Source organism: Natator depressus, chromosome 8 (assembly GCF_965152275.1).
Source record: "Natator depressus isolate rNatDep1 chromosome 8, rNatDep2.hap1, whole genome shotgun sequence".
Lineage (NCBI taxonomy): Eukaryota > Metazoa > Chordata > Testudines > Cheloniidae > Natator > Natator depressus.
Genome location: NC_134241.1, coordinates 72,539,671 through 72,551,333, shown reverse-complemented (window position 1 = coordinate 72,551,333; position 11,663 = coordinate 72,539,671). Strand labels below are relative to the sequence as shown.

The 11,663-nt window shown below is 40.7% G+C and overlaps 1 protein-coding gene across 1 annotated transcript; it reads right to left on the bottom strand.

Annotated features, from left to right (window-relative positions):
• Window positions 1-259: 259 nt before the first annotated feature.
• On the bottom strand, window positions 260-10,288 carry F3 (coagulation factor III, tissue factor). Its single transcript, XM_074962228.1, has 6 exons — window positions 10,071-10,288; window positions 7,793-7,907; window positions 3,522-3,706; window positions 2,903-3,084; window positions 2,609-2,768; window positions 260-1,226 (listed from the first exon to the last, which is right to left on the bottom strand). Exons 1-6 carry the CDS (start codon window positions 10,156-10,158, stop codon window positions 1,081-1,083), a joined length of 876 nt encoding a protein of 291 aa, XP_074818329.1. The 5' UTR covers window positions 10,159-10,288; the 3' UTR covers window positions 260-1,080.
• Between the last annotated feature and the right edge of the window lie 1,375 nt (window positions 10,289-11,663).

Here is an 11,663-nt window from a genome sequence, read left to right as displayed (position 1 = left end):
TGGGATTACTCAGGAATTAGTACAAAAGTAAGATCAACCTAGGACACTTCATGACTTTTTGTCTAGTTCAAGAGTTGTGTCTTCTTACATAGTGTTTTCCCCCTCTATGGGGTAGTTGACTGGGTGTTCTGTTTTACAAAGCAATAATCTGGGGCCCAAGTTTCTAAAAGAGGCCAAGCTCTGCTCCACATATTTCTTAGATAAAGTTAAACATGTATTTCTAGAATAAACATTGCTCTGCAATAATAAGTCTTGTTTTTCCATTCACCTTTATTTCAGTAAGAAATTATATTAAATAAGTTAACACAATATATACAAATATCACCAATATAAAAATTCCCATTTATAAAAATCATAAATATATTAGAAACTGTAGTAGTATGAGGTACCTCTAAATCACATCACCCAAGTAGTTCATTTATATAGACATCCCATTATAAAAATAAAATAGTGATCTCTCAAGTGTTTAATCATCAGTATAAAATATAAGTGCTAAATTCTTCTTCCTATTGAGTATGTGCAGGAAATTAGTTACCTATTGATTCAAATGAATTGCAAAGTACTCAGTTTAGCACCTAGAGTTGCCTAAAGTATATTTTACAGTTTAGACAGGCAATTCTGTCTCTATATTGATTGTTAGAAGTTTGGATCTGTTGTATTATGGTTTTGAATGTTAGTTTTTGATATGGTACTCTCACTTCCTCACAAGTGAGCTTGTTAGGATGTCATATAGACACAGTCATTTAGTTTTGATAACTTATATCAACTGATATACAGAATAACCAATTTAAAATTGACTTCTCCATGAAGTGCAGAAGGAATAGTAGTGTTTTCATATTTGTGAGCTAACATTTCATCAGTTTAACAACATTGTTAAAATTAAAACAAAAGTAGCGTTTTTTGCTTTAAAATATAAAAAAACCAAAATGTTTCACAGAAACAGAAGTGAGCCTTTACACTTAAGTAAAGGCTAATAATATTTAGAGACAGTAGTTTTTTCCCCTCAAGTACCTTAAGCTTTTCTGTCTGGGAATGCAGCAGCATTTGAAATAGTAACAAAAGGCACTTCTTGTGTTTTTCCTAAATATCATTAAGTGGCATGGTTTCTTTTTCCTTTGCAGCTTTTGTTTTCTTGCATTTATACAGGGTCACAGACAAGCCAATGATTGTAATAAGGATTACAATGGCTGCAGCTGCTATGATAATAAACACTTCGGTTCCATACTCTGGTTGGGGAGGAGAAAAAGCAAACAAAGAATTAATAGCTCATCAATGCATACAGATTTTCTATATAGTAGTAATTTGCTTTACCTTAACGTCATGACTAACATGGGTCCCAGTCCTACAAAAATATTGAATACCTCCCAGGAGGTGCGAAGACCATTCAGGTCCCCTTGAAGCCAGTCCCTTCCTATGAGGGACTCTGCACCTCAAAGGATCAGGCCCTCAGTTATAGCCATAAATGTCATGCTTGTGCAAAAGTTTTGTACGCTAATGGAAACTTATTCTATGGTTTTAAACTAACAAAAACAGTTTGGACAAAGTTTACTGAACTCAAATATTTTGTGATATCACATTGAAAATTCTATATTGAGGGAATGTTTTAATTTTTGGATGGTGGAGAGAGGACAATGAGGTTTTGGGAGAAAAGGTTTCTGCTTATTAATATAAAATCCACAGATTCTTTCCCAATAGGGAAAGAAGAGGGAGCATAAGGCAGAGCTGAGAGCACTGATTTACAACCTGATATGTTTTCAGTAATGTATTTGTCTTGATACCAATGAAGGATAATGCTTTAAAAAAAACAAAAAACCCCACAACAACAGAACAGCCCTACACACATACACACACCCAAAAACAGTCCCCACAAAGCAACGACTATCAAAGTGCACAATGGATAAGTCTCCTTCCCAGTGCCATTCCCTCATTGACCTCTTCATTGTTTGATAAAGAGCTTATATATTTGCCTGGTTGGACACATTTTTAATGTACACAATTTGGGGAAAACAGTTAGGATTATGGGCGCTACAACTTGAAGGACAGTAAACCTTAAAGGATCACCTGCACTTGAGAAAATGACTAGAGCACAGGAAAAAAAAGCAGGAGTTAGCCTCATTCAAATATATGCACAGCTCCTACTGACCGTTAAGTCTTACATAGTTTGCTGGCACGCATATCTAAAGGCTTCATCATGTAAGCACTCACTACTGGGCCACTAGTTGGGAAAAATTTCATTATATGTAAACTAGTATTTATCAAAGGGAAGAAAAGGGAAACAAGAAAAATAGGCCCATTGATGAGGCAATTTGAAATCTCAGGTGAAAAGTCATCAATGCAGGCCCTGCAAAGAGGAAAAACATTTTTTTTAAGTGAACAAGTAATTGTGGATGGTGGACAAAGGTGGAATGTTCAAAAGCACTCAGTGTTGGCCTAACTCTGCTCCCACTGTGGTCAATGGCAATTTTGTGATATGATAGAAATCTCAGTGATGATTACCTCATGGGAGATTTCTTCTCATGGGTTTTCTATATGAGAGGGAAATTTTTTTGTTGGAATGCAAGAGATAGCAAGAAAAATAGTCTATTAACTTGTTTCACCAGATACTTACCATCCAAAACTTTTCTCTCATGGCGGGTACAATTCACCTTGCTCTCTTGACTTTTGCGGTTCTCTCTGCGAGAGAGAATAATTGCCTGTACATAGAAGCAGTAGTTCTTCCCTTTGTCAATGCTTATTTCAAATTGATTACTTTTTGTTGTTGCCTCTTTCTATGTATAAAGGAAAAAAAAAAGACACTTTCAAGACATTCTTTATAAAAGTTTTAGCTCTTAATAGCATAGAAGTTTTGTAACTATAAAACATACAAAATTAGAGGTATAGGAAGTTGAAAATAAGGGCTTACCTTTCCTGTACTTTGATCTTTCCAATAATAGAGTGTATATTCCAGGTCATTTTTAAAAATCTCTCTGATACTTTTAAAGCTTTTATTGGGAAATCTGTATGGTGTAAGTGGATCTTCAACCAACACTTTCAGCTTGGAGTCAGTTAGTTCGTAAGTTTGAATCCCTGGTCTCCCAATTGTAGCTAATGCACACACAAAAACATTTTTAGAATTAATTCCAGGCATAGGAAAAACTTTTGGCAAAATATCCTTTTCACACAACATTCTCCACTACCACCTCAAAACAAAAACACTCCCCCCCCACCTCACACAACTTTACCAGGTTTAAACACATGTAACACAGTGACTGGCACAGTCAATGCATATTAATAAAATTTCAACCCAGTGCATGAGGCTCACACGAAGCTCTAGACACCACTTAAATCCTGTATTAACGGTGAAGTGGTGCATGAGGTTATGAAGTCCCCTGCAGTGGGAAAGATTTCAGCTACTGCTAAAAGGTGGTCAAACACCACAAGAGCAAGAACCTAAACAGAAAAACTCTAGGCTCAATCCAAGACCTATTGAATTAACGGGGGTGATGTGATGTAACAGACTATTACTAGGCAATCCTACTTACTCTGATTGTAAGGTATGAATTTTGGAGAGATTGCATAGGACGGCTCCTCAAACTTTTCTGTCCCTGAAATCATTTCAGACACTATGTGTGCAGTATAGGTGTCTTTTACCTTCTCCAGTTTGTCAGTAACGTCACACTCTGTTTCTTTTGTGTGGACGCACACTTTTTCCCAGTTTGAGTTGATTCTGAAAGGAACCAAGAATGAAGTATTGATATAACACTTTCTGAATATAGTTTCATTCACATGCATACATTCATGCATAAGGTATACAATGCCTGGGATAAAATGGTTCAGTAATCGTCAAAGTCCAGAATTTTTACAATGTCTTCTGACTACATCATGCTTGTACCTGTAAACCAGTCTGTGAAGTTGAGTGGAAAAATCCATACTATGCAAACATGCTCGATTCACGGTTTAAAAAGCTGAACCACGCAACTAAAATTTAACTCACAGTGAAGCAATATGCAATATATAATTAAGGAAAGATGTTTTCTTCATGGTATGCACTGATTTGATAACATATTTTCATAAAAAAAAAATTAGTACTTGTGGCACCTTAGACTAACAAATTTATTTGAGCATAAGCGTTCATGATGAAGTGAGCTGTAGCTCACAAACGCTTATGCTCAAATAAATTTGTTAGTCTCTAAGGTGCCACAAGTACTAATTTTCTTTTTGAGAATACAGACTAACATGACTGCTACTCTGAAACCATATATTTTCATGTCTGTAAATTTAACAGGAAATTGTCACTCTGAATAATTTTGACACTGGTCATTCCCCCCTCCCTCCCCCAATCTATATATAGAAAGAGGTAAAATGTTCACAAATGCCTCAGTGACTAAAGACAATGGGACTTAGGCTCTTAAGTTACTTAAGAGCCTTTGAAAATGTTACTCAAAAGCAATAATACATTTCCAGATATGTCCTAAAGTACCTCTAACTATCTTGAATGCACTTCTGCGAATGCGGAGGAGGGGCATCAGATATGGACACTATACATAGTGATAAAAAAAAAGAGACAATTAACTAATCTACTGAATGTTGTCACTTGTTTGCTAGATTCAGTATTCTGCATATGGGTATGGGCATAATTAAAACCATGTAATAACATAATCAGTACTAGTCACACAGGAACAAAAACGTCAGTTCAGATACATTAAGTAATCAACTGCAAAAAAAAAAAAAAAACACGACAAACTTCTCTGGGTGTCTAAATGGCAAAAAGGGGTGCAATTCATATATTTTTCATAAATTAAAACAAGCAGATTTTTTAAATATTTGCAATCAGGGAAAAAATGTTTTTGTCCTTTTTTCTTCCTAATATAAAAAGGAAGCAAAAAATTAATTAAAAGCAGAAATATTAAATCTGGCCTCCTTTGTTTTTGCTGGAGAATCAAAGGACAAGTGTGAGGGCTTTCATGTAGTTCAGTTGAAATGGCAGGCGTGTTGAGTGTATGATAACAAAGGGATTTTCCTCCACGTTTTTCAGAATTTTTAATTAAATAGGAGTTTGCTCAGATTTCAGTTTCTTGTGATGTCATAATTCTATTAGTTTCAAAGTGGTTTACAGAGTCCTCCAGGAAAGACAGGGAGGATAATACCTGATCTTCATAAACGGGAAAAAAAAAAAAAAACAACCCATCTTTGCAGGGGGCGTTTTAAATCCACAATAAGGAAGCAAAAAAGACAAATTTTTAAAGTTTGTGTATCTTTAAAGGGGACATGCCAACCTCCTGTCCTCTGCCCACAAAAAACAAAAACAAACAAAAAAAAATCCACCTCTCCGGTGCACAGTAACCTTTTAAAAATGCCCACAAACGAAGTCCTAGTTGAAACACAATGCCCTACAATTATTCTTAGCACAGGCACTGTGTTTTTGAAATCTTCGGACCCTTATTTGATGTATATAATTTGTAAAAAAAATTAAGGCTCCAAGGTTTAAAAATAAACTAAAACAGTGCTTGTGCTAAGAATAGTTATGTCCATATTAGCACAGCTTGGAGATCTACAATACTTATTTACAAATCTCATTGTACACCTGTCTTCAGTTTAAAAATTAACTATATAGGCCACACCCACCTGACATATATTCCTTGCAAGTAACAAAGGTTACTTAAACTTACATTGTTTAGTAGTTCTCTCAAAGTTTCTATCTTTTTGGAAGTTTAAATCAGCTAAAATACTATTTTTAGCTTTCTTGTGAATCATTAATTGAAACTAGTTGTGTTAAAGACACTTCTGCCTTTGAAACTACATGCAAGAAAATATGAGCCACATTCTTGAATTAGGACCAAATCCTGCCTGCCTTACTTGCACAAACAGTCAGATTCAATTCAGTTATATTACATACTAAGAGAATTTGGCCCTACACGAGAGCCAAATAAAAGTAAAAGGACTAGATTTAGGCACCTAAAGATGAAAAAATAATATCTAGTGGGATTTTTTAAAGTGCTTAATGCTTAACTCCATAATATCTGGATCTTACACAGCAAGTCAGGTGAGCAGACTGCTGTACTCACATGGGGTACCATTGAGATAGATGGGGCTCAGTGTGGGTGCAACACTAAATGTGCCTGGATCACAGTGCAGGATTGGGGCCTATGTCCATTTGTGTCTATAGGCTTGGGCCCTTGGTTGCATTATACCAGTAATTTTCAACCTTTCATTTGTGGTCACTTAAATTTCAAACTGAGGCGTGAACCCCTTTGGAAATCTTAAGACAGTCTGCGGACCCCCAGGTTCCACGGACCACAGGTTGAAAACCACTGAATTATGCCATTCTGCTTAAACATTTGCTTTTATATTAATTTTTAAAAGGCTGTGTAAGGAACATGACAAAGTACATTTAACCCTACCCCATGTGCACAGAGAAAAAAATTCACAAGTGTTATTGGGTATTTCACCCATTACTCATGAAATTTAGCCTCCAGTTGTAGACACTGGAACATGCCAGAAACTATTACAGTACAATGCTTTCCAAAAGTGTGCAGACGGTTTATAATGCAGTTTCTCTTTGAGGCATGTTCAGTCATTGTTTTTACGTTAATTCATAGACTGTGTGCGCATCAAATTATGCACTTAATATGGGCTTGGATTTTATTAGCCCAGTGTTTTGAAAAAGTCTAACATTAATTTTATAAGTCATGAATTAGAGTAAGTCTAGGAAGTTAGATGAAGGTCATTTTTTTAAGAAAAAGAAAAGGAGTACTTGTGGCATCTTAGAGACTAACAAATTTGAGCATAAGCTTTCGTGAACTACAGCTCACTTCATCGGATGCATTCAGTGGAAAATATAGTGGGGAGATCTATATGCATAGAGAACATGAAACAATGGGTGTTACCATACACACTGTACCCAGAGTGATCACTTAAGGTGAGCTATTACCAGCAAGGGGGGGGGAGGTGGGGTTTGCTGGAAATGGTCCACCTTGATTATCACTACAAAAGGTTCCCCCCAACTCCTGCTGGTAATAGCTCACCTTAAGTGATCACTCTGGTTACAGTGTGTATGGTAACACCCATTGTTTCATGTTCTCTATGTATATAAATCTCCCCACTATATTTTCCACTGAATGCATCCGATGAAGTGAGCTGTAGCTCACGAAAGCTTATGATTAAATAAATTGGTTAGTCTTTAAGGTGCCACAAGTACTCCTTTTCTTTTTGCGAATACAGACTAACACGGCTGCTACTCTGAAACCTGTCATTTTTTAAGTTTACCCAACTAGACTAAGTAATACTGATCCACTTAACTAATGCATTAATCATTAAATTAGAATAAAATTAGTCATATCTATGATATCTCTGCAAATTCTCTCAACATTAAAAAGAGGGAATTGTTTTGACAGATGAAAACTATGGTGGTTTTTTTTAAATGTAGAAGATCAAATTCTACACCGTCTTCATGAAGGGGGTTGTAAACTGGTGCAAAATATTTTGGGCCAAGTTTTCCAGTACCGGGTGGCCTATACTGAAACTGCAGAGCCAGGATCTAGATCCATACATTTCATTTCTAGAACGAGCCCAGAATCAGGTACACCTGCACTTGGAAGCAACCAAAACTCAAAGTAAAGATCATAAGTTCTCATATTTGGACTCTGCATTACATTCACAGATTCAAGATATTCAAACATTCTACCATGACTACACTTTTTTCTGCCTCAATCACAAATGTCTTTTTAAAATTGACATTCACTACCATCTAGTGAGCACAGAGAGAAGGGCAGGGGTGCACCAGGCACTCATACCTACAATTATATCTACTCACCCAGATATTTCTACTGTATAGACATAGTTGGTTGGCTTGGGTTGCCACTGTAGTATTGTTTTGAAATTGATTGATGACCAAGTTATATTAACTGCTGTTGACAGTTCTGAATTACCTTTAGAAACAAAAAAAAGAAAAGAAAGTTGTGATGAGTCACACTGTGTAGCGCTCTAGGTTTATTATATTCCCTATTTAGCAGAAGTGAGGTTTCTATAAGGAAGTATCTGTGATTATAGTAAAATTCTGTTTGAGAGAAAAAATTCACAGAAATCACACTCATTTTACTTCTGCCATGGGAAATTCCTTTAATGCTGAATGTTGGAAGAAAGTTCCTCCAGTTCCTCTCCTTCCCCTTGGTGACTTGAATCTTTTGTAATTCAGCATAGTTGTTTCCCCTGGCCACCAAATCAAATGCGCAGAAAGACCATTTGATACATCTAGGAATAGTTCAGAATTGTGCTTGCTTCTAGTGTTTCCTTCTGCTGTTTAAACCAACACAAGCATTTTATAATGAGTTTGCAAAGACTTGAAGGAAATGTGAGATTTTGCATCATATTTGACATTCATATATACCATGTGCAGTATAGGTAAAATTCATCTGTAGTTATAGTTACTGTGGAATCCAATAACTGAGTTTCCTGATTTTTATTCAGGTGAATTCTCAGCCATAGTAATTGCATGTATTTGCATTTTTCTTCTTTTAAAAAGCACACAGACAAGCAAATTGCATACCAAAATAAATGCACAATTTCATTCTATAAAAGTGTCTAATCAGTTAAATAGTTATGCTTATGTAAACATGTTTATAGTGTTCTGTGCATAAAGAAAAATCAGTTAAGAAAAATAAGTGCATGTATATTTTATTGTTTACTCTAGTATTAATTTCTTAATTTTCAACCATTTCCAATCACAAAATTAATGAAGTCTAAATTCACCTTAAAGAACTAGAAGTATGTAAAAAACACACAACACGAGCCAAACCACGGGAGTAGTACATTAAAGTGTCATACATTCCACACAACCACAATCAAATAGAAGTAATTGTTTTAGAATTTTTTTTATAATCTGTTTGCTTATATGAATATTACCTAATTGATATGGTTTTTTTTTTAACATATAGCCAAAAATTAGAGCGGTCCAAACTGGCGATATTGAAAAGAAACTAAATAATTCTAAGTAAAATGACAGGTTTCAGAGTAGCAGCCGTGTTAGTCTGTATTCGCAAAAAGAAAAGGAGTACTTGTGGCACCTTAGAGACTAACAAATTTATTTGAGCATAAGCTTTCGTGAGCTTCAGCTCACTTCATCGGATGCATCTGTAGCTCAAAAGCTTATGCGCAACTAAATTTGTTAGTCTCTAAGGTGTCACAAGTACTCCTTTTCTTCTAAGTAAAATGTTGATCGGTAACCAGCACATAATTATTAATAAGTTTAACTGCCTTCACCTTACTGCATTTAAAATACGTTAACATAAAAGATCACCCTCTAACGTACCCATGAACACCTGTAAAGCTGAATCTTAACTTTGGAAAGCCAACTTTGTATTAAAAAGGGAGACAAAAAATACGGGGCATTCCTGGAAAGGGGACTGGGCAAACCCTAGTGCGCTCATGGGCTCCGCTGGCAGATTTCAGCAGAGCCCTGTTGATTTCACTGGTGCTTCCTGGAGGCATGGGGTCCATTTGCAGCATCCGGCCCCAAGTACGTAACTCCCACCAAACATCCCTGCCATCCCCACCACAGGACGTAAGACAAGTTAGATCTCGGGGAATTCCGACACAACGAAGTAGCTCTTGCCCTTTTAGCTACAGAAAAGTTGTATGGGGTTTCTGGCCACCGAGCAAACCACCAAACCAGCCACGGCATCTTGCGCCACACGGGACGCTCCCCCAGGGAGGGTTCCTGGGTTGTTTTATCCTCGAAATCCCTCATGCAACTTCACTTCTCCGTCGGCCGCCCCAGGCTCCACGCCGGACACTGTCCCCCAGTCTTTACAACACCAACACCCCCCCCTCCCCAGAGGAAGCAGCACGTCCCCCACGTATCTCTGTGTGCGCCCCTGGTCCTCTGCGGCGGGCAGCCCCTCGGGCCGGCACAGGGCAGGAGCCTGGTCCGTGGGGCGCCCCAGGCGCCGCGCCGGCTCGGGGAACAAGCCGCAGAGAGGCAGCTCCATCCAGGAACATGGGACCCGTGCCAGCCTAGCAGGCAGCCCCGACCAGGTGAGGCGCGAAGGCACCTGGTGGCGCTGGGCAAGCAGCCCCGGGGTAGTGGCACTCACCTGAGCAGGGGCCCAGCTGCGAGAGCAGCGCGCCCAGGAGCAGCGCCCGGCCACGGGCTGCTGCTAAGGCAGCCAAAGCGCTCGCCATCCCTTGCGTCGCGCCGCGTCCTGCGCCCTCAGCAGCGGGGAAAGTAGCGGGGATCCGGCCCGAGCGATGCGAGGCAGGTACCTGTAACGTGGTGGTCGCTGTGGCGGCGACTACTGCTGCTGCCTGAGCGAAGTCTGCCAAGGAGGCGGGGTTGACCCTATTTATAGCCCTGCACCGCCCCCGCCGAGTGCCAGGGCCGGGGCCGGGGCCGGGGCCGGGCGGCTCGCGGAGCAGACTGGGCGGGCTGGGGGGATGAGTCACTGGCGGTGATTCAGCTGCTGTGCCCGCCGCACGGAGGTGCGGAGTTCAGAGCCGCTCCCCTCGGCCAGGTGCCGGGCGCCAGGGGACAGAGCGAGCGAGGCTGGGGCCCCGGCGGCGGCGGCTGCTGCGGGCTGAGCCGCGAAAGCTGCTTCTACTGCTGCGAATGGTGCAATGTAGAGGCCGGCAGAGAAGTGAAACCCCAGTTCCTGGGAGAGCCGGGGCAGGCGCTTCTCCTCCCCAGCTCCCGCTTTTCATTTCCTCCCAGCCTGGCGGGGGAGAGCGCAGCACAGTCCGGGGAGCTCTGCTGCTCTGACCCCTTCCCCTGCTTTAGCCGGACCAGCCTCCCGGCCGGGCCTTCAGGAAGGCTGGGATCGCACCTCCGGAGTCTGCAGCCTGTGCTGCGGTGGCACCCCCTGCCCCAAGCACCTTAGTTCTAGAACGGGCGCAAAATCCTGGTTCAGAGTAACAGCCGTGTTAGTCTATATATATATTTTTTTTTGTTAATCCTGGTTCAGTTCATCTGCTGATCCTATGGGGGGGGGGGCGGTAGAGGAAGAAATTCTGGAACCTCCTCATGGGCATGAAAGCGTTTTCAACTTTCTTCTGAAGAATCTGATACTGGCCAGTTCTGGGGCCATATGCCCCCGAGGTTTGGAGCAGGTGTAGGGTCTCAAACTGGAAAGGAGAGGGAAGGAAGTTAATTCAAACAGGCCTGCTTCTGCAGTGTTCTTTCTTTTATTTAGTACCTGGATTCCAAGGTGGTAGAAACACCTTTCTGCACCATGTATCAGGGTGGCCAAACTTTCAGACCCTCTGAGCTGCATATGACAATCTTGAGAAGTTCGAGGGCTGGGGCGCACCTGGCAGGGCTCAGGTCTTTAGCCCTGCAGGAGGTGCCTGAGAGAGCTCTGGACCCCCCTCCACACTGGGCAGAAGCCCCTACTCCACCACCCCAGTCTGGTAGGTGGAGATGGGGTGGGGAGCTCCACGAGCCACACTTTAACATTATGTAGCTTGTGAGCTACAGTCAGGGCCGGCTCCACTTTTTTTGCCAACCCAAACAGCCAAAAAACAAAAACAAACCCCAAACCTGCCGAATACGCTGCTGCCGGAGAGAACAGGAACATGGGAGGGAGCTGCTGCCGAATTGCCACTAACAGCGAGAGCCGAGTCAGAAGAGTCGCCACCGAATTGCTGCCAGGGCTGCTGCCACAGTGCCATCCCAAGAACAGTCGGAGTGCCGC